The sequence below is a fragment of the Prunus avium genome, chromosome 1 (assembly GCF_965620075.1).
Source record: "Prunus avium chromosome 1, drPruAviu1.hap1.1, whole genome shotgun sequence".
NCBI lineage: Eukaryota > Viridiplantae > Streptophyta > Magnoliopsida > Rosales > Rosaceae > Prunus > Prunus avium.
Genome location: NC_142284.1, coordinates 61,218,099 through 61,240,943, shown reverse-complemented (window position 1 = coordinate 61,240,943; position 22,845 = coordinate 61,218,099). Strand labels below are relative to the sequence as shown.

At 37.2% G+C, this 22,845-nt stretch overlaps 3 protein-coding genes across 11 annotated transcripts; 1 reads left to right on the top strand and 2 right to left on the bottom strand.

Annotated features, from left to right (window-relative positions):
* Positions 1 to 3,202: 3,202 nt before the first annotated feature.
* Positions 3,203 to 6,544, bottom strand: LOC110765703 (uncharacterized). Of its 2 annotated transcripts, XM_021968911.2 has the most exons (5): positions 6,032 to 6,544; positions 4,975 to 5,072; positions 4,829 to 4,894; positions 3,695 to 4,653; positions 3,203 to 3,524 (listed from the first exon to the last, which is right to left on the bottom strand). In XM_021968911.2, exons 1-5 carry the CDS (start codon positions 6,424 to 6,426, stop codon positions 3,513 to 3,515), a joined length of 1,530 nt encoding a protein of 509 aa, XP_021824603.2. In that variant the 5' UTR covers positions 6,427 to 6,544; the 3' UTR covers positions 3,203 to 3,512. The 2 variants fall into 2 exon arrangements, with proteins under 2 accessions (XP_021824603.2, XP_088103503.1); XM_088247377.1 differs by having other exon boundaries at positions 3,203 to 4,653.
* A 1,899-nt stretch (positions 6,545 to 8,443) lies between these two features.
* LOC110765696 (MLO-like protein 4) lies at positions 8,444 to 15,390 on the top strand. 2 transcript variants are annotated; one of them, XM_021968901.2, is made up of 16 exons: positions 8,444 to 9,047; positions 9,774 to 9,831; positions 10,063 to 10,111; positions 10,187 to 10,277; positions 10,356 to 10,472; positions 10,623 to 10,683; positions 11,578 to 11,669; positions 11,927 to 12,001; positions 12,239 to 12,324; positions 12,982 to 13,031; positions 13,126 to 13,166; positions 13,277 to 13,447; positions 13,543 to 13,578; positions 14,120 to 14,187; positions 14,365 to 14,425; positions 14,692 to 15,390. In XM_021968901.2, the coding sequence occupies exons 1-16, from the start codon at positions 8,922 to 8,924 to the stop codon at positions 15,118 to 15,120; spliced, it is 1,611 nt and encodes a 536-aa protein (XP_021824593.2). In that variant the 5' UTR covers positions 8,444 to 8,921; the 3' UTR covers positions 15,121 to 15,390. The 2 variants fall into 2 exon arrangements, with proteins under 2 accessions (XP_021824593.2, XP_021824591.2); XM_021968899.2 differs by having other exon boundaries at positions 10,063 to 10,277.
* A 411-nt stretch (positions 15,391 to 15,801) lies between these two features.
* Positions 15,802 to 22,310, bottom strand: LOC110765697 (tRNA(His) guanylyltransferase 1-like). Of its 7 annotated transcripts, XM_088246436.1 has the most exons (15): positions 22,198 to 22,310; positions 21,973 to 22,025; positions 20,596 to 20,710; positions 20,385 to 20,516; positions 20,259 to 20,303; positions 19,945 to 20,114; positions 19,737 to 19,822; positions 19,316 to 19,423; positions 18,752 to 19,008; positions 18,275 to 18,406; positions 18,159 to 18,203; positions 17,335 to 17,504; positions 17,074 to 17,159; positions 16,768 to 16,872; positions 15,802 to 16,109 (listed from the first exon to the last, which is right to left on the bottom strand). In XM_088246436.1, the coding sequence occupies exons 3-15, from the start codon at positions 20,697 to 20,699 to the stop codon at positions 15,981 to 15,983; spliced, it is 1,569 nt and encodes a 522-aa protein (XP_088102562.1). In that variant the 5' UTR covers positions 20,700 to 20,710; positions 21,973 to 22,025; positions 22,198 to 22,310; the 3' UTR covers positions 15,802 to 15,980. The 7 variants fall into 7 exon arrangements, 5 of the variants coding, with proteins under 5 accessions (XP_088102562.1, XP_021824595.2, XP_021824596.2 ...); XM_021968903.2 differs by lacking the exon at positions 22,198 to 22,310 and having other exon boundaries at positions 21,973 to 22,185; XM_021968904.2 differs by lacking the exon at positions 22,198 to 22,310 and having other exon boundaries at positions 18,168 to 18,203; positions 21,973 to 22,185.
* Between the last annotated feature and the right edge of the window lie 535 nt (positions 22,311 to 22,845).

Below are 22,845 nucleotides of genomic sequence, written 5' to 3'. Positions count from 1 at the left end.
ATAATCCCACATGAAAATTCTCAATTCGACCCATGTCCTATAGTCTTACTCTCGATATCTATTTCAAATTTTTCGTTCACTTATCATAGTCGAAAAAAATCTCTCTAACTCTAATTTTTTCGTCCATTCTAATATGGCCAAGACATATTTAAAGAATTGTGTATTGGTGTTCACCTTGCACGATGACAATGACAATACAAATTAAATTAATTGTTTTTTTTTCTCGATCGAAGGGAATGAGATTTCATTTCCAAATCCTTCGATCTCATTTCCAAATAAAAAAACAACTTGCAAGGAAGCCCAAATACAAAAGTCAGAAAGTAAAAAATAGGGGCTCCATAACAAACTAAAAACCCGACTTAAAACACTAAAATAGTAGGCCCAAAACAACAAAAGCCCACAAATTACCAAAACCCTAAAATCTAACCCTAAACTAAGCCAGCCATCATCACCACCGCCAGATACGCGGCCGCTGCCACAAGAAGAGCGAGTTCCAAGAGAACCAAGAGAGGAGATCTGTAGAGTGTGGATATGGGGGAGCAAGCCACCGTGCATCATACTCAAGCGATCTATCAAGTAGTGGTCAAAAATGACCATAGATTTACAGAGCTCACAAGTGTTAGATCTGAGAATGAGTTGTTGGAGTAGAACAGTTGCAGCAATCCAGTGGCGAACCAAGTAAATCTGAGGGGTAGAGGACTTTTGGGATTGATATTTGTTGGGGGGAGAGACACGGGTCGACAGAGGAGTGGAGGGATGAGAGAAAAGAGAGATGAGGGAGATACACGGGGTGTAGAACAAAAGGAATGGAAGTTCATATGGAGAAGTAGAAGATCTCTGGGCCAACATTTGAAAATGCGGAGGAAGTACTTTTGAAAGGAAACACTGAAAGTAAAGAAGAGAAGCCACACAAAAGGAGGTGGCGGGAGAGCCGCCCCGAAGGGCGGTGGGAGAGCCGCCCCGAAGGGCGGTGGGAGAGCCACCAGCTGCTCAGAAGAGGGCGGTGGAGATGAGAGAAATTTTAGAGATAACACTCAATCTATGGGGTTTTTCATGAGAATATAATATGCATAAGGTGCCTTCCCGGAGATCATAATTAAGTAATTAATTAAAACAGAAAACTCATACATCATATTCTGAGTGTAGAAGAACTTTACATGAATTCATACAAGTAGCTAAACATCAAGCCACTGATCACACTCCTTGTTCAACTTTTGTGCTCTAATTCTGAATTCGGTTCCTCTGAAATCGTTGGCCTCTGAATCAAGAACGATCTTGTCACCAACTTTGAGCCGTTTGTGGTTGACAAACTTGAGCCATCCCTCAGACTGAAGAACCGGCTTCCGGTACCATCCCAACCTTCGAATGGAGCAGCAAAATTCCCAAAAATACCCGAACCCGTCTGTAACCTGAAAATTGACCTCATAGCTTCCTTGTTCAATTGGAGGCAGCATCCTAATCCAATCAATCGGAAGGACAAACCTGCTCACTATATCTATTTCTGTAAGGCATTTCTCAAAGCCCATTGCTTTATTGATGAATCTGCGCACTGTAATTCTAGTACGTTTATATAAGGAAATATATGAACTAGCAAATCATATTGCATCTTGTCATGCATTTCTCTGTTTCTTCGCTGTTTCTTCCTCTGTACGCGTTGACAACAAAAGGCTAAGTCATATTTCAGCGCTTTGGCCCCACACCACGTGAACATGATATATTAATATATACATACAATTTCCACACAAACTACAAAAGAAAAGTGCGCTGCAAATTATTTTGTTCCCTTGTATTCAACCGAAGGTACTAAGAAAAACCTCTCTTTAGTTTTTTCTTGGGAGATAATTTCATTAATTTTCTCCTTTGTTTTCTTGGGAGATAATTTCATTATAAGCTTCACAGCAATGACAACGTAGAAACAGAGAAGAAACAGCGAAGAAACAGAGGAGGAAGCAGAGGAATGCATGACAAGATGCAATATGATTTGCTAGTTCATATATTTCCTTATATACCCCTGGCCCTGTCCTCCTATATAAACGTACTAGAATTACAGTGAGCAGAGCTTTGAGAAATGCCTTACAGAAACGGATACAGTGGGCAGATTGTCCCTTCCGATTGATTGGCTTGGGATACTGCCTCCGTTCGAACAAGGAAGCATGAGGTCAAGTATTATGTTTCGGACGGGTTCGGGTTTTATTGGGAGTTTCGATGTTCCACTATCAAGATGGGGCGTTACCGGAAGCCCGTTCTTCAACCTGAGGACTGGCTCAAATTTGCCGATCACAAAAGGCTCAAAGTTGGCGACAAGATCATTCTTGATTCCGAGCCCAACGACTCTATTGGACGCCAATTCAGAATTAGAGCACAAAAGTTGAACCATGAAGATGAGAAATGGGTTGATGTTTAGCTCCTTCTATATGAAATGATGTTAGGGTCTAATAAAGTCGTTGATGGCGTCCAATAAAGGGACCTAACATCAAACCTAATTTATTTTGTGTCATTCTTGTTTAGCTCCTTCTACATTTGTGGTATTCTTAATAAACATTTGTGTCATTCTGAAATCTTCCATTTAACTCACAATCCCACATAATAAATTCTCAATTCGACCCAAGTCCTATAGTCTTACTCTCAATATCTATTTCAATTTTTTGGTTCACTTATTAAAGTCGAAAAAAATCTCTAACTCAATCAGTCCATTCTAACATGGCCAAGACATATTTAAAGAATTGTGTATTGTGCTTGTTTGACTCAATCTCTAATCAAGTGACTATTTTAAGAAATCCTTTGCCTATTATTTTGCACAGAACCCCTAAAATCTCATAGCCCCGTCCCTACCTCTACATTTAACTAGTATGCATTTTGGTGCATTTAATGAAATCTCAAAGGATTAAAATCATCTAATGGTTCTTAGTAGGCCACATCGTACCATTGTTGTGAAAAACGTACACCGTGCATATTGTACGTTTCAATCTCAAATGATTTCTTTCTGAAAACGATAGTGATTTTATATATGGACATAAGGTCACTGTTCCAAAATAGTCTGCAGGTGAAGTATTAAGAAGACAAATGGTTTAAGAACCAGCGGGATCTTTGGACACATTGGTTTCTTTCTATTGCATTTTCTGGTATTATTGTCGTTATTTTTCGGTAATTGAACTATCAAGTAATTAAATGTGCTACATTTAATTTCTAGGTCAAAAGAATATACTTCATTAGGAGCCAATAGCCATTTCAGAAACTAAAATATAACATCATTGGCACGCATTACATTCGTATACTTCATTGGGAGCAAAATTCAAGTTCAAGCTCGTAAAACAAACGAGAAAAGCTAAAAGTTCTGATTTCACTAGAAAGAAAAAAGAAAGATGTGCACAAGAAAATTTGACAGATTATGTACCATGGAAAGAGTTCAGAAGGTCAAGCAATCTCCCTTCAAATCAGATCAAACAAGAAGACAAATGATTGATAAAACTCCTTCCTACATCCCATCTCGCATTGTCACGATTGGCATGTCATTAATACCTCCCCTGCAAAAACCAACCACCATGAGCCATCTAAAATTTCCCAGCAAATTCCTCTCATTTTTTCGTGTCACCTTCAAATTATACTGATACTACCACATAAGTCCAAGTTTCATCTTTATGTCCCAAAAAATAGTCAAAGATTCATCTCAATTACTAAACAGTGGATCTCTTACTTGCTCAATTCCTGTCTGTCCTGTGGGTGCATAGTTGCTTTGTTCACCTTGCACGTTCCTCTGCTCCCCTTGTGAAAACCTCTGACCTCCTCCGTACCCAGGGTAGCTCTGCCCATTACCAGAAGCTGTTACTTGACCAAAGGTTCCAGAGCTCGGTCCTTGCCCATAAGCTCCGGATCTCTGTCCTTCTTGCCCATAAGCTCCGGACCTCTGTCCTTCTTGCCCATAAGCTCCGGACCTCTGTACTTCTTGCCCATAAGCTCCGGGGCTCGGTCCTTCTTGTCCATAAGCTCCAGAGTTCGGTCCTTGCCCATAAGCTCCGGGGCTCGGTCCTTCTTGTCCATAAGCTCCAGAGTTCGGTCCTTGCCCATAAGCTCCAGAGTTCGGTCCTTGCCCATAAGCTCCAGAGCTCGGTCCTTGCCCATAAGCTCCAGAGCTCGGTCCTTGCCCATAAGCTCCAGCTGTTCCCTGGCCTTGAAATCCACCCAAACCTTGCCCATGAGTTTCAGTTTGCGGGGGAACATAATTCCTATCATCTCGACTAAATCCCACCGGACCAGGAGGGGCATAATTCCTCTGATCTCCTTGTGGGAAGTTCCTTTGTTCTTGGGGATGATAATTTTGCTGCCCTGCTTGGTTATAATTGCCCTGATATGAAGGTACTGGATCTCTCCCTGGCTGATTCGCATCCCTCCCTCCAGGGGTATTCACTGGTAAAGGGCCTCTGTTATCTCCTTGTCTTGGTGAGCCATAAGTTTGTGAAGGTCCATAGTTCCCTCTACCTTGCATAGGCCCCTGTTGATTATAGGAGGGATTCCCTTGCTGATTAGGAGTTGGTCCTTGCCTATCGTATCTTGGTGGGTCAGGATTTCTGTTACGATCATGGTATCTCCCCTGCTGCCTTCCATGATGAACTGGGGGTGGTCTTGGATAGATTGTACCATTAACGTATTTGTCTCCTGATATATATAGAAAACAACGTTAAATTGAACAAAACTGCTAGATATAGATGGACCAGCTCATTGATTTACAAGTCTTTACGCTGTCCAAATACCATAACTGGTTGAATCTGCTGATAAATTGCAACTCAGCATTCTCAAAGAGAACAAGCATTCATGTGGACGAAAACCTTACCTCCATATTCCTTGTTTTGTGGGTCAATGTAAGAATCTGGCAACACAAAAATGACTCCAGGTAAACCTGTTTCAGATAAAATGGAAATGTTAGAAACAGGACTCAGTACTATCATTCTCAATCGTAATGATGCTATCAACATTTACCTTCGAACTTCTGTGACTCTTCCTCAGACATTATGACCTGAAAGCCTGTGTACGTTGTAGTGCTACAAGCATACATCTTCTGTTTTGCCTCTTCCACACTGAATCATAAAATATAAAAAAAAAACTTATGATGAGCCAAAATCAATGTATATAAGACTGCTGCAAACATAATGCTAGCCTGAACAAAATGCCCAAGAAACTAGTAGGCATCGACAAAATTGCACCCAGCAAACGGCTGATGATCAATACATATATAGCCAATAATATATGCACCATAAAAGCAATTAGAATTATATTGTACAATTGGTAAAAGTGCTACAACAGAATGAACCACCAAGTATATTGTGAGAGGTTCGGAAACAAAATAAACAAAAAAGAAAGCTTCAAGTATCCTCAGGTGACCACTACGTTATAATGGGTCCCTCAGAAAATGTTGTCTATCTAATAGAGCAACTCAATTTGATAGTCATGGAGCACTACTTAACATGTACATATTCCTTTCCTCAATCTGTATAATGCAACTGTCCAACACTTACGAAACCAACAAGCTCTGTTTGCTTACATCCCAAAACCGCCCGTCTAAACAAAACAAGAAAAGAAGAAGTAAAAAATAGATGCTTTAAAAAAATTCATACCCAAACCGATCGAAGGACAATTCATTCTGAATATCCAAAAAGTAGCAACATCTGACACAGACATAGTTCCGATTTGAACACATTCTCTCTACATAAAAGGTACAATTCCCTATTCTTCTTAGGTACTGAAACGCACAGAGAGAGAGATGGAGGCAAAAACAACACCTCATGTTATGATATTGCCAGTTCTTCTCCACTCTTCTACTCTCAGTAAACAATCACAAGGCACAAGGATCCACAACTCAATTAACACTTCAACTCAAAATCTTCCCTTTCCCCCAAATTTTCTTAGCCACCAAACAAATTACCACAGAAAAACCATACATCATAGACATACGCGCACACACACACACACACACATATATATAGACAGAGAGACAGAGAGACAGAGAGCCAGAAAAAGGCCAGGAAAGGAGTGTGACCTGATGTTCAAGCCTTTAGCACAGGTTTCCTCATAAGTTTTGACCATCTCCTCAGCCGGAGGCAGGTTGTTTTTCTGGTAATCCATGACAATGAGCCAGTGGTTGTAATCGCACCCTTCGAACAGTATCGTATTGGGGTCCATCTTGTCGTTTTGGTTGTTGTCGTATGGCGCCGATCGAGCAGAAGAGAGCGAGGAAGACCTGAACGTCCGAGAATGGAGGAGGAGGGTCCAGGATTGCGGGTGCGATGCAGGAGAATGTGCTGATGTGGGGCCATTGAGCAGAGGAGAGGAAGAAGAGTGTGAAAATGACAGTGCAGAGGTTGCAGAGAGAGAGCGATGGAGGGTTGAGAGGGAGCAGAGGGTTCGGCGGAGTCGAAGAGAGCTCAGCGCCATGGCTGGTTCTGCTGGTGTAGGTGGACCACAAATGAGAGACTGTGCTAGGGTTTTGAGAGGTTTGGCCTTGTCGGGGTTTTGGAGAAGAGAGAACTCAACTCAATCCTGTATATTCTAGAAGGGCTTTCTCCCCAAAAATAAAAAATAAAGGCCTAATTTCGGTTTTACCCCTGCACTAACCCATAATTCTCAATTTGTCCCCTCGATTATTTTTTAGGTAAATTGAGGATACGAATTTGTTAAAAATGGCCTACTGTCAAATTTTGAATGATTTTATCCATTTTTATCATTACTTTTCCCATGTGATTTGCACATGACCCACTTATGAAAGGCAAAATCACCACTTCACCCTGCCCTCCTTATATTCCTTCCATCCTAATTAGCCTAGGCCCTAAAAGAGAACAACACCATAATGTATGTTAGAGATAGTGATATTAGAAGAATCAAAATAACAACGAACTATCTTTGGTGAGCCAAGCATTAGAGAACAAATTTTTATAGAGAGAAGGAACTAAACCATGCAGTATAAGCCAAATTGGCAGAGGCAGGCTGATCACTAAAACCATGAAGGGTTTGAGAAGAAGCCACATAACTCTCATCGACATATCTACATACATAATGACTAATAAGGAAGGGCCGCATCTGACTCTCTCATAGAAGGTAGTTAGCCTTAGAAACTTGAGAAACTGAGCAACATTGGAGCTAGAAAGAGAGAAAGTATGAGTGGGTGACGCATCCATGAAAGAAGAAAAGAGGTTGTAAAAAGGAAACATAAGTTACGGCAGAAGAAAATTGGTTAAGAGAAGTTTGTGAGAACCTTTGATACCATGTATAATAGTGAAACTCGATAATTTATCCATAGAGAGAAACCATGTATTTATACACCACAAGCCCATTGGCAAAAACGATGGAAACCGTAATCTACAAGAACTCTAAGAGAGCAATTATAGTCTATATGAAATAAGGAGTGCTAAGAAGGTAAGACATCTAACGGATCCTGAGTTATATTAGTTTGGGTAGTGTAAGGTTTTTTTTTCCTTCTATATTTTGGACTTATATGTGAAGCTCCCAAAAATCTGTCCACTTGACTCCATCCTCACACCTCCACGGACAACTTTTATCATTGTCGAAGCACGTGTTGTGTGGTTGTTGGGCAGAAAATGTTAATAACGTGGCTATGATATCATAAAGGAAGTTGAAGTTTAATCCTAAATATAGTTAGCAATGGGGGAGTGACCCTTCCTTATAAGCACATGCTAGGCTCTTTAATTTTTCTATGGAAAGAAAAAGAGAGGAAGGGATCATTGGCGCAGGAGGCTGGTGTCAAGGTAGGGTGGGTGGCTGTGATGGGTTGGTTAAGCTATTGTGATTTATTTTTTAAATTTTATTAAGGGTGCAATTGTAATTTTAGGAGAAAAATGTGTTAGGTGTTGTCAGTATAATTAGGGTCTCGATTTAATTAGGCATGTGCAGTCCAGTTCAGCCCACAAAACAGAGCCTAGGGATGTGAATAGAACTCTCATATAGATTTGGGATTATGAGGAGGATTGTATCCTCAGAAGACCAATATTACCTCTTGTTTGAATCAAAAGCTTGCTTTGCAACTTCCTAATGTACAAGAATAAATTCTTCTTTCAATTCGACCAAAAAAAATAAAAAATTCTTCTTTCAATTTCTCAAAAATGCTTAGCAAGACCTTTTGTTGTTAACCAAAGGACTATGTTGTAAAAGTAAGCTTTGGAGTAGTTCAAGCCCACATATATTTGGGCCAACATTAATTTTCTAAGTTCGGCTTGTTGGGTCTTGGTTCAGGGCCGTGCCTATTCCGAGTTATGAAATTTATAAATAAATGCACGAGATTGGCTTCTTTTCCGAAACTGTTATCATTATAATCGAAGTAATTTAATTGGACCGAATTATGATTTCATTTCTACCCGTTTCATAAATAATAAAGGACCGTTGGATCTTTAAAATTCCCAAAGAGGGAGTTGTGGAGGGATATGCTGCTTCTTCATGTGAGTAGGTTTTGAAGGGGACCTGCAGCACCATGCGACACCATCACAGCCACACAGAGAAAGAGAAAGAGAGAGAGAGAAAGAGAGAGCGAGAGAGCAGCAATTTCAAAGCAATGGATGGTGGGTTTGGTTAGAAAATCACAACACTGACAAGAAACTAATCGATAAAAATAATAGAAATAAACTAAGCTCCTATGTTAAAAGAAGAAGATCCTACTATCATATTAAATTATTGAATTATTGAATTATTCAATTCAAACCCCCCACATCCAACTTCACTTAACATTAATATATTACAGAACAACGTGGTCTAGCTTCATCTTACTATTTCCCACTTCCCCATTTCCTGGATCTTTCCCTTTTTCTTTACTTTTTTCCACTTGGGTTCCATTTTCTTGAGAAAGTTTCCGGCTTTCCAAGTAAGAAAGTTAAAAACTTTGAGAGTGTGAGAGTTGATGGTTTCTTTTGTTGATACAAAGAATGGAGGTGGTGATACAGCAACAAAGGTCCTTGGCCGAGACACCAACTTATTCAGTGGCTTCGGTTGTTACGGTTATGGTGTTTGTGTGCCTTCTGGTTGAAAGGTCAATCTACAGATTTGGAAGGGTAAGCAGGTTGAGTTCTGTTGTTGTTTCCTGTTTGGTTCCTAAGAAAATGTGGGCTTAGGAAGGAATATGAGGTGCTTTTGCGTTTTAGCTTATATATTTTCTGATATCTAGATTGTTCAGCTAAGTTTGGAGATGTTTGAGAGGAAACAAAAAGTTATTTATAGTGCTGCATTTGGTTGCTGAGAAAATGTCAGAACTGAATAGAAAAGATTCAACCCAAAAGATTCAAAGGACAGAAAAGAATTTATGTTTTCCAGCTATGGTTTTTATTTGTCAGGGGCCCATGTTGCTATCTGGCATGGTTTAATTTGGTTTGGAGAGGATTGAAAATAGTTATGCAAGAAATGATGATACTCTGTTTGGTTACAGAGAGTGCAAATTTTTTTTAAGACAAATGCTGATTTATAGATTCTTTAATCTGTGGGAAGCAGCTAGCTACTTTCTGGAGGAAGACGTCAGTTGTGTTCATGAACTCTATTTGGTCTATGAGAATTTCTGTAAAAATGAATATAATTTTTTTCTTTTCTTAATTAAAGCTGCATATCTACCTGCTTAGTCAGTTCACAACTTTCCTCTGGTTGGTTGCTAAGAGTACAGGCAACAAAATAAAACAATTTGGCTTATTTTAGTGAGCTTATCAAGTTCTGGAAGGCATTTATGAATTTTTGGATTTAAGATTTTCAATTTTCTTCAATTTGTTTGTTTTTTTTTTTATTGTGTGCAGTGGTTAAAGAAGACTAGGAGGAAAGCTCTATTTGCTTCTCTGGAGAAAATTAAGGAAGGTGAGTTGAACGTGGGTTTTAACAATAGAAGTTCTTAAAATGTTGAGGGAATCTGACTGCTGATATTGTTTCAGAGATGGGTTTCGGCTTTGAGTTTTGATTTGTTAGTTAGTCATCTCTCTCTTTTAATTGTGGAGTGGTGGACTTCTAAGAGCCCTAGTTATGTGACAATGTGGATTAAGTTTGCTATATTTTTTCTGTTTTAAATTCACATTTTGGTCTTCCTGGCAGAGCTGATGCTGCTTGGGCTAATATCTCTGTTGTTGGCGCAATCAGCAAGGTGGATCTCTGAGATTTGTGTAAATTCTTCTCTTTTCACCAGTCAATTTTATATCTGTTCTGAGAGAGATTACAGCACGAAGGAGAATGCCATGCTAGAAAGTTCTTCTCCTAACAAGACTGAAATTCCAAGAGGATTAAATAGCTTTTCTCATCAATGTGGTGAGGTAAACTGATGTCCAAGGTTGAATTTTGAAAATATTTGTCGACGCATTCGCCTTACCAATTCTAATGGTTAACTGCAGGGCCATGAACCATTTGTTTCATATGAGGGACTGGAGCAGCTGCATCGTTTCTTGTTTGTTCTTGGGATCACCCATGTGTTGTATAGTTGTTTGGCTGTTGCCTTGGCTATGAGCAAGGTGCAATCTTCATATCCCTGATTGATTCTGATTGACCTAATCTTTATATCCCTGATTTTATATCTCTAGTTCCTGATATTTCAAACTAGTTCAAGTATTTCATTTCCTTGTGATGTCCACTGCCTTCTGAATTAGTGCACATCTTTACAGATTTACAGTTGGAGGAAATGGGAAAATCTAGCTGAACTAGTGGCTGATGCCAATTTGCAAGGTACACAATGGAAACTAAAAATAAAATACTGCCTCTTTGTTCTGCACTGACTTAACAACTTCTGAATTTCAAAATAAAAAGTCTTGTTATGCTGGTAAAAAAAATTTCACTTGGTGATGGTATAATGTAATAGCCTAATTGATGTCAATCTCAAGGCCATATGACACCACTTTCTATCAATTAATTCTGTTCCGCATAGTACATGTCGTGTTTCTAATTGGAGGAATTGGTCAGTAAAGGTAGATAACCTGATGCCTGCCAACCTGCAACATTTTCAGACTAAGCAAATCAATATTGCGAATAATTTAAGCAATAAAGGCTATTCTTCATAAACAAACCGGGCAAGCTGCATGAAGCACTTAACTTCTGTTTGTAGAGGGCTATAGCACAGCAGGCCTGGGTTTCTTTTTGTTAAGTCTAAACCGAAAAAATGGTGATACAGAGATAATTGGGCCAATACAAGTTATCATGAACAAAATAAATATACTCCTCAAGTTTGGATGAATTTTTTAGGTTGGAAACTAGAAATTCATTAGTGCCTTTAGGCAAAGACCCCTACTTGAGACTATGTCCTTGGGAGTTTGATATGGGAAATAATCTTTTATTCATTGTCAAGGGGTTCTAATAACAAGCAAATTACAAAAACTGTTTTGGAAGATGATGTGCACTTGGCTGATGCAAGTTCACATAGACACTAGTATCTGCTTCTGTATTTGAGTCCTAGAAGATGAGTATTATTCAGATGTTTTATTTTATGCATTTTTTGTTTCTTTTCAACTGATAACAACTTCTAGTGCATTTTTGAAGCTTTCTTAATTATCCTATTTCTGCATGTCTTTGAAGTACATATATCATCTTGGCTATATTAGCCTTCTCATCTTGGTTTTCCTATAGCAAAGAAAAACAAGGTCATGACGCGGCAATCCACCTTTATTTTTCATCACACGTCTCATCCATGGAGCAGGAATCGGCTTCTGATTTGGATGGTAACTTTTCATCCTTTTCATAAAAGATTTGAATTAATTGTACCCCCTCCCTTCTAGTCACCATTTTTAAACTAATGCCTTACATAAATTGTGCTCTTATGACAGTCATTATCACAATTTTATTTTGAACAAGACAACGGTTACAACACCTTGTCAGTCAAAACTTCTTTTACTGTAAAGAATAGATGAATCAGATACCTTACTGCTTTTGATCAAATGTCTGTAAGGTAATGTTGATTTGTGTCCTAATACTGCAGCTCTGCTTTCTACGACAATTTAAGAGCTCTATACAGAGATCTGATTACTTGGCTCTGCGTTTGGGCTTCATCAGTGTGAGTATTTTATTATTGATGCCCTTAGTTGTGCATGTTTCCTACTGGGCTTATTTTCATTTTGACTTTCTTTCTTTCATATTGCAATAGAAACCTCAAAATATTTTAACAAAGTGCTGCATAAAGTTGCAGATTTTGACACCAGTGCATTCTGTTGACTCTCTTGTTCACCAGAACATCATTTTCTCATTGCTTTATCATTCTATTATTGTACTGATTTGTGTTAATAATATGCAGAAGCACAAACTTCCACTTTCTTATAATTTTCATAAATATATGGTCCGGAGTATGGAAGATGAATTTCAGGGCATTCTGGGTATTAGGTAGGCACTTTTCTGGATTACATAATTTATATCTATGTAGCTTGATATATTAGTATCTTATTTTGATCTCTTGGGTTAACTTAATTCTATTATTGTTGTTTTATGTACTTGAGTTATCATGCTTTGCCCATGCCCCTAGGAATTAATTGGGATGCTTTTACTTTATGGTTGCAAATCAAGCCTTGTCCTTGAACGTCAATCATGAAAGTAGTCTACATCTTTACTTTAAGATTAATCTTGAAGTAATGGAAATTATATTTATTTATGTTAGATGTAAGGTTCGGATAGTCATTATACAACGCTGAGACCAAAAGTTAACTGACTGGCCTTTTCTCCACATCAGGAAATGTAACACTTGACTGGAAGAGGGTTTTTTCAACACTTTTAAGTATCCCATACAAGAAATATGTTCCAAAATTGCTTTGTTTATACATCACAAGTGCCACATTCTTTCGATACTGTTAAGATGAGTTGTTGTAAAAAAAAAAAAGAAAAAAAAAAGTTTAAAACAGCTTACAGTAATCTAATATTGAACATTAATTTCTTCTATATTTCATTATCCTATAACTCTTGAACATATTTGATTTCGTAAGCACTTCTTAATTATCTTATGGGGAAGAAGCAAGGTTGTATCTGAATTAACTTCTGATTTTGCAGCTGGCCACTTTGGGGATATGCCATAGTGTGCATTTTCGTAAATATTCATGGTAAATTCTTGTATGTTCAGATGCAAATAAATATACTGAACTTATATATATTTGGAGCCTTATTTCCTTACCTTTTTTTTTCCAATTTCTGCAGGTTTGAATATTTACTTTTGGCTTTCTTTCATCCCTGCCATTGTAAGTATACATACTTGTTATCATTGAATTAAACTAAAATACCCTTAAATCAATTTTCTTTCTCATTTTTCATTCTGATGGATCATTTTCAATCTTCTTGCATTTCAAAGCTTGTCATGCTGGTTGGAACAAAGCTCCAGCATGTTGTCTCTTCCTTAGCACTTGAAATTGTGGAACAAACAGGGCCAGCTACTGGGACTCAAGTAAAGCCACGTGATGATTTGTTTTGGTTTGGAAAACCAGTGATACTACTGAGGTTGATACAGTTCATCATATTTCAGGTTATGAATATTTGCAGTTTATATATTATTTATGAATGTTTGCAATAAATCTTCATGAGATAAATCCTCATTCATTTTCTTGTGCATCCCTGCAGAATGCATTTGAGATGGCAACATTTCTCTGGTCCTTGGTAAGACATTAGTCGCATGAAACAATATATAAATTGGCTGGATGCAATTTCAGAGATTTTTCCTTACATTGTAAGCTTGTAATGGGATGGGAAATACTTTGTTGATCAAGTAACATGCTTCTGAAAGCAAGGAAAACTTTCAAGGAGAGTTTGCAGAAAATAAAGAAGTAAAAGTCAGATAATATACGTCACATATGGGCTTCTTCTTCACTAAAACCTTTTTTTTTTCTTTCTCAATTAACCAGAAAAATGTATTATTGCTTTAAGATCATTCATATTACAAAAAAGAAAAACCATTATATATTTCTGTTTTATTTTTCCTGTCTAATATTAAATGGAAATTGGTAGGCGAAGTTGTTATACGGTGCATCTAATTTTCGTGTTCACACTAATAGCAGAATTGACTGATTTCTGAACTAGTGAGCCTTTGAAAGATAAATTAACAGATCTGTTCTCCCATCTTACAGTTATTGAGATTTTTTTTCAGTTGTGTGCTTGCTTTTTCATTCATGGGAATTGTATTGAGTTTTTCTCTTTGTAGTGGGGACTTAAGGAGAGATCATGCTTCATGAAAAACCACTTAATGATAGTTATCCGGTTGACCTCTGGGTAAGTTGCCTTCTCTGTTATGTACTTTATCAAACAACAAATTCCAGTCATGCCACTTCTGTTGCTAATACATATGAACAGTATCCTAATTATGCCAATCAGCCCTAGAGACTACGGATTTGTTTGATCAGTAATATGCATCTTAAAATATTTTTTTTAATTTTTCGGAAATTGCAGTGTTCTTGTTCAGTTCTGGTGTAGCTACAGCACAGCGCCTCTGAACGTAATTGTCACACAGGTTTGCTTAAACTCTTCAACAATTCTGAAATATAAATAATTTGATTTATTGGAACAAGACATAAAGTAAATGTAGCATTCTGCAGAATGACCGATCACTATGCACAATGCACATGGATACACAGCTTTCAGTAATTGTTTCCTTTGTCAAACAAACTAGGGGTTTCTTATTTATAGGAACATAGAGAAGTCAGAGAAGATTGAAATTTGTTCAGGCTGTACGAATGAGGTATTTTGATGTTCATTCTTCGTATTTGATGACAACAGATGGGATCAAGGTGCAAGAAAGCTTTGGTTGCCGAGAGTGTCAGAGATTCACTCCATAGCTGGTGCAAGAGAGTAAAGGAGAGGTCTAGACGCGATTCTGTGCATTCGCATGCTACAAGGTCAGTTTGTTCACTTGATACGACAATTGATGAGAGGGATGAAATAACAGTTGCATCTGGCACTTTGTCTCGGAGCTCTTCCTTGGATTCACTCCATCAAGTAACTGTAGCGTCAGCGGAACAGCCTGAAGCTGTTCTTGAGCCGTCTGAACCACCTCAACATGAATACTCATTCCGAGTGGAAGAGTATTTATCTGAATCAGTAAGAATTAGTGCATCACAATCTCCAACCATCAGTGACGAAGATGATGAAGGCAATGGAAGGGAAGAAAAGGTGGATACTCTTTTAGAGTTGTTTCAGAAAACATGAGTTCTTGACTTCTCAAGCAAGAGTTCAAAGTATTGTTTGACAACTTAGCCAGTTGAGGCTTCTTTATTGGCATGGTTAAATAGAAGTTATCTCAGATAATTAGGTAGATTATAATGCAGCTGAGTTCAATGTACCACTTAAAGTTCATGTTTGGAATAATACTGGCTGAACACTGGATGTATATCCTGTTAAGCAATGCTCAAACTCATTTCCTTCCGCTATAAGTCTCCCTTGTAAGGCCTACCCTTCACTTTTAAACTCAGAAACCTGAGAGAGGATTTAAGAGAAATTCATATAAGGGTTTACAAGCTACAATGATTTCATACTACAAATGAGAGTACAAAAACGTTAAGCAACTCATTTAATTTGAAATACCTTATCCTGAAATAAACTAAGCCAATACAAGCAACCACGGTGAAATATAGAGATCACACTTAACCAGTGAGCTCCTCTTCCCTGTGGGTTTCAAGTACAACATCAGATGAGGGATAAGCCACACAACCGAGGACAAATCCACACTTCAATCTGGTCATCATCAAGGAAGCTCTAATCTTACTGGTCCACACTCCCTTCCACAACTTTGCAAGCACGTGAAGAGCAAGAACCAGCCGTGCAAGAGTAGGGTAGGTCAAGACTGGGCTCCAGAGACAAAGCTTGTCATGCTGGTTGGAACAAAGCTCCTGCATGTTGTCTCTACCTTAGCACTTGAAATTGTGGAACAAACAGGGCCAGCTACCGGGACTCAAGTAAAGCCACGTGATGATTTGTTTTGGTTTGGAAAACGGGTCTTCAATTTGGTATTGCTAAGGTCTTCAATTTCTCCATAACAAAGAACTCAGTACTTCACAGCATCTATAGAGTTACCTATAAAGAATTGTTGGATGAGCAGCCCAAAAGCTTGGCTCAATTATATTACAATGTTCTACAATAACTCTTTTCAAAGAATTTCCACCAGGTTTTTCGTTCTCATGCATCATTGTGATGTCTTCCTGCATACAGAATAAATATAAGAGCTTAAAAATGAAACCTGCATATCAAGGGAAAATAAAGAACTAGGATGTAAAAAACCGTTCGGATAGAAAGTCCTTCGAAGTGGTCTAAAGTGGATCACAAATTTCATAGATGGTGTGTATGTATGTGTGTTTCTTAATGGCCAAAGGAAAAAATAGTATCTCAGATTAATTGGGAGTGTTGTGTACGTTATCTACTCAAGGCTCCACAAGACCTCCAGTCCATTCCTTTTGTAGCATCCTGGGTGGGTGTTTCACAGACGTGTACTAAACAGAAAAAGGGGAAACCAAGAGAATGAAAAAAACTGCAGAAGAGGATCCACTAATGGCCAACCCCACATTAGTCAGAATGCTGTGTGTATCTACACAATAGGACTCCAAAAGAGGTCAACAAACGCATAAACAATCACTTATCCTTATTTTGTCACCACTTCTAATCTCAGAAAATATAGAAACCTGTTGAAGTTGCATAGAGAATAAAAGATCAATGAACTACACTTTTTCTGAGAAGATAGTGGATATAAAGGGTATGCTCCAAAAGATTTCACAGTCATAGAAACCTACTGAAAGAATGACCCACAGATGAGTTGGGTTACTAATTCCATATCTACTCAACCAATAGAGATAGAAAGACAACCTTGTCCCAGAAAATGGAGGAACCTTGGCGAAACATGGCTGGTAATTTGTGGTAGTCAATACCAAATTGCTTCAGCAATTTTTCTTTGTCTCCAGTCTGAGTACCCTGTCAAGTAAATTTTTTTTTTAAAAGAGGGCTACCACGAGAATATGAAAATCATGCAAAAATAATATTCAAGGAACACTAAAAAAAATTGGAATGACATACCTACATACAAAAGAAAATTTTATTAAAATTGATAAAGGTGGAGGGTAGACTCCTGGAGAAGAAAGATTGTGTCCAAAATATACTGCACGGACCAAATACCTTTAGAAAATTCTGAGCTTCACTTTTGCTTTTTCCAGACTTAACAAGCTCCCAGAAACAAGTATTGTATTGATTGTTGATATGGCCTGCAAACCCATTAGAAATTTGACTCCACTGAATTTACAACATTATCCATATGAAGTACATAGTTTTGAATGCAACCTTAAACAAACTGAAAAAATGTATTGCTTCTAGCTTTTAGTAATGTCAAAGAGTTAAATCCCATTCTCTTTTATGAAAATTTATAGCTGAAATACTCACAATCAACTTGTCTCCAGGCTAGATAGTCTCGAAGAATTTCAACTGATGGATAGCACACAGCACGTCCATCAAAATAAGGAGGGTACTTTAACTCTTTTTTATGGAAGAAATCTTTCCATTTCGTTATGTATACGGAAGTGAATAAAGACACAATAGCAGATACTATCTCACTGCAGAGATGAAGTTGTTAGTAATTCTAATACCGGTCAAAAGGACCAATTTGATTTATGGGGAAAAAGTGCTTCAAGTATAAACCATATGAAGGACCTAGCAAAGAAATATAGGAATTTGAGGCCCAAAAGCTTGTTTCTTCAAACAAAAGGTACTTCAAACAGTGTTATAAAAGAGCTTCACTGAGAAGCACCTTCCTGGGTTGAGAGCAAGCATGACCTAAAATAACCTTAGTTTTGTAATTCACTACAGAAATATCAGTTAATCTATGCATATAGAATAAGAATGCATTATCAACGATTGTAACTATAAATCTAACATGATCTAAAATCTACCAATAATCTTATTGAATGAATAAATAAATAAAATCCTAACAATCACCTAAAGTCTGAAATACAAAGTAATTCCTGACCAAGAAAATTCATTATTAATAGTTGACCTTCTCAATCAGCTTAATCTTCTGGTTGTTGTACCATTTATTGACTGCTCATCAAAAGTTCTTACATTATAAATTTCCCGGTTAAGTGAATTTTCTTAGGTGTTTGGTGGCTTGCATCTCGTCTCCAAAGCCAAATTTAACTATATTCCATATAGGATATCCATTAACAGCATCTAAAGTTTAGAAACTATAAGAAAGATGATGGAAGAAAAACCTTGCTTGCCTTTGATAGAAATGAGAATCCTTCTTCAGAACAAAGCTGCAAAATAACAGGAACAATTAAACTAATGTTATAGATCACAACTTTCAGATATAAAATCTATTTTATACCTGTATTCATCACTAACTCCATAGGAGAAAACTATGTCTGGAAACTCTTTTACAACAGCTACTGCACATGCATTCATAAGGTTGAGGGCTTGCTTATCATTCGGCTTCACAAATTCATGAACATCTGAAAACCTTCGAAAAGCCAAACAGCTAAACACTGAGTATTATTTCTAGAATCTTAGCATGAAATCTAACAACAAAATCACATGCATCCATGTAGAAATTAAATAGTCCATGTTGTATACGGTTTGTAGTGTAACAATGACCTAGCACTTTAGTTGTACCCACTTAATGGTCCAACATGGAAAATTCTCAATAAGTGATCTAAACAGAAGAAGTAAATTTTATAACCTATTAAAATTTTAGGATTGGAACCATTTGTAGGACACCTCCCCTTAATAATTAGCAACCCACGAGCAAACATTTAGACCAACAACAACCACAATAAGCTACGTTGTCACATGAGGAATAGTTTACCTGTGAAAATGGCAACCATCAATTCTAATAACAATCCAAGTTGAGGGCATCAGTATTTTTTTAAACTGGAAGGACCTAACATAATCCGGTTCAACTTTTCCAATGTCATTTGTAAAGCTACCGAGCTCCTTCATAAGACCAGTGTGATTGTTCCAAAAACATTTTCCAGCTACATTCTTTGAATGGACTATGCTAGACTTTTTTCTAAGTCTCCTGACAGGAGAGCCATTTTCTCTGTGCTTTACAATGTCAATCACCTGAATAATGTACAACGAAGATTTCAGCATGAGAAGTCAGGATGCATCTATAATGTCACGTGAACTAAACACATTACTAAAGGCATCTATAATTCCTGATAAAACAGAAATGTTAAAATATGCATATGCAAGTGCAGGTTTATTTCTTTCAGCATTTTCCATCATATGGATAAAATTAAGGAAGCAAAAAGCCCAAGAGTTCTACCTTTCCAATAGATTGAAATAAAAACTTCCTAGAAACAAAAGTGGAAAGTTTGATTTCCAAGATCAGTACGATATAGAGTTCACTACAGAATTGAAAGATAACCTCAGTTTTCAAAACGCAGGATCCTTGTCGGAACATAGGATTCAATTTCTGGTAGTTAATCTCAAAATTTCCGAAAAGAAGATCATTTTTTTCTTCCTTACTAGTGCCCTGCATATTACATAGATAATCATAGGTGAAAAACAGAATTATAAATATCAACATTCAACAACATTCTGTATTTGAAAATTAAAATTTATTTTTAATGGGTGAAAAACTAGACCATTTTCAATAATAGAAAAGAAAAGATTGAAGCACAAGTATCTCACAACATAACGTTAAAAAGGAAAGGACACAAACAATAAATATAAATTGTAAGGATAACTAGACGAACGCATGGTACAGTTTAACATAATCTCTTCCTCAAATAAGCATGCATCTAAAAAAGTAAATTAATGCATAAAGTACAATTAAATCTTCTCACCCTTAATAACTCCAATGCTTCACTTTCGGTCTTTCCACATTTAATTAGCTCCCATAGGCAAGTGTTATGTAGGTTATTTGTATGACCTGCAAACACAACATGTAAATAGAAAATTCACTTGAAAGTTTTTCTTGAATCAGATACTTGTCATTTGAAAATGACTATATAGTAACTTCCAGAATCAAAACAGCATTATGAGACTACTTACAATTAGTTTGTCTCCATAGAAGATATGATTGAAGGACTTCTATTGAAGCACAGCTTATAACCTGTGCATGAAATGAAGGGGAGTATCTTAACTCCTTATGAGGAAAGAATTCTCTCCATTTCATCACATATACCGAAGTGAAGAAAGATACAATAATGGACTCTACTTTGCTGCACATGCAATTTGCATATAAATTATTTCATCAAAATTGAAATTGAATACAACCTAAGAATCACATGCAAATAAGCACAGTTACAACAATCTTAGATGCATCACAAACAAAGAAAAATGAATTTAAGGTTGAGAATTAAAACCTGGCACGTCTCTGGTAGAACTTGGATGTCTTCTTGAAAACAAAGCTGTAGACAACACAATGAAGCTCTCATACAACTAAGTTAATATAAATGGAACATAAACAGATTACATCGCAGTTGCAGTACCTGTACTCGTCACTGAATCCGTACAAAAACACAACATCAGGAAACTCCTCTGACACACAAATGGCGCATGAGTTCATCAAATTCAAAGCTACCTCGTCATTTGGCTTCTCAAACTCATGAACTTGAGAAAACCTGAAGGAAAATTAAAGGAGAAAATCATTGTCTTGTCGTCTCAAGCTCACACAAGCAACGAGAGGGAAGGACTAAAAACCTCTTAAAACCACGGCCGTTGATTTGAACAACAATGAAATTCGGCAGAAAAACCTCATCTTCGACTTCATACGACTTGACATACTCGTATTTACTATTTGCCATCTCGTCCAGCTCTGCTTATCAGAACAATTATCAAACAGTTGTTAAAAACAGAACTAATGATGACATTGGTCATGAAATTATCATACAACACTTCTTAAAAACAGAAAAAATGAGGAGCATTACAGCAAGCCAACATATAATGAAAAAGAAAAATGTGAATATCATATAATCTCCAAATGAATAAAGAGATATCTATCGCTAAGTTTAGATGCATGACAGTTTGTATGATTACCCAGAAGGCTATCATCAGTCTGTAGCACATTACAAGTTTGAGCAAACTGTGATTACACTACAAACTAAAACCACCAGAATATTACAAACAACACAAAGGGGCACATAGCTAAAATTGAACCCTGCAGTAATCAATTACAAATTAGAGCTGTACAACTAATCAAAGGATATGTAACAGAGTAATAGAGGAAAACCAAGATTTAATCATCAATGCAATCCAACGCACCCACCCAAAAAAAGAAGAAGCGCAGCAGCAATTACTACCAAACATCCAAATCCAAGAGTTAAAAAACAAAGCATATGCATCTGTATCTCATCCAATCCATTCTGGAACTCTCTAACTCAACAAACATTAAACCATTCTCACCCATAAGGATTTACCAAATTATTAATCACATTTAAAGTACCGGTATTGCTGGAGCTATCTATTACGTACACTTTAAATAAGCTCAGTTAGTGAGCTTCTAATCCTACTTAGTCCAGTTGCTAAGTAAGCTTTCGTTTAGTTCAAGGCAGGATTGGTGCCAAATAGCCCAATCCCTGTCCTAGTCCGGTCTAACAAACATTCCCTTGAAGTGTTGTCGGCTGCATGATTCTTGACTACTAATTTCTCTGAAGAAAAAGTTGAGAATTAATTTTAGAAGAGGCCAGGAGAGGGGATGTGTGTTAAGTGTGATTAGGTGAGGGCAGAGAAAGAGAGAGCAGCAAGCACCAACACAGTGCAGGTAAGCATCAGATAAAAGCATCTAATGATGCAAATTGAATGCGTGGGATATATAAACCAAAATCGATTACACCACTGTAATTGACTATGAAAACTTAGGGCCACAAGATAACACTATTATTGTTTATAGTGAAGAGCTCTTGGTTGGCCTGCTCATATAAGTACCTAAAAGAAGAAAAAAAATATATTGCCCAGATTCATAGAAGAGCAGGATTGTGAAAATACAAAAGCCAAAACTTCGAGTCATTGCCACATTGTTCAAACAAAAATAACACATATCTACCAACCAACAGCAGCCAGAAATCAAAAGAAGCATACCTCAAGCACAAGAGAAAAAATACCAAGATCAACCCAACTGAAGAGGCAGAGCACTGCAACACCCAGAAGAAATTTATCAGCTTTCCAACTCTATTTTATCGTTGGGGGAATAGGATTGAGAAGAGAATTTGTTGGCGTTTGAATGTGGAAAGGGAGAGAGAAGCGTGAGAGCGAGAGAGGGGAGATAGAGCGGGAGTGAGAGAGAGAGAGAGGGAAGCAACGGACTTGGCCACGTTTTTTGTCGTTTGGTTTCCTCTTGTCAACCAAAAATAACATTTCTTACTTTTGGGCCAAAACCTAGAAAGAAATTGATTTGGAAATTGTACTAGTATTTTACCGTCATGAATAGGAAAACCTAAAATAAGGGAATTAAAACCTAAAATAAGGGAATTAAGGAATTGGAATCGTATCAACTATTTTCTTTTTTGTTGTTGACTTAATTCCTAGTTTTGAGGATATCTGATTACAAATTAATTTCTTAATGACAAGTGAACTTGTGATATTAACTTAATGACAAAATAGGGTTACAACTACTCAGCTATTTGGTAATTTACAGCTTCCACCGGGACAATGCAGAAAGTAATCACATAATGAGTTCTATGTTAAGGGGTGAACAAAAAGTTTTGGTGTTGCCTGAGATTTTCATGTTACGTGAATCATTGTGATATTTTTGTTTTTGCTAGTATTTGGTGTTAACTTTACATATTTTTCCTTGTAATTAGTTTTCTTAACATTTCAATGACATGTTTTCTTACTAAATCATCTTTTTACCCAAACAGGCTGATAATCTTCGGCGGGGGACCTTACAGCAGATGTCATGCATACTAACAATCCTTTACAATCAGAGCTGTGAGCTGAGCTCTGTTATAGATT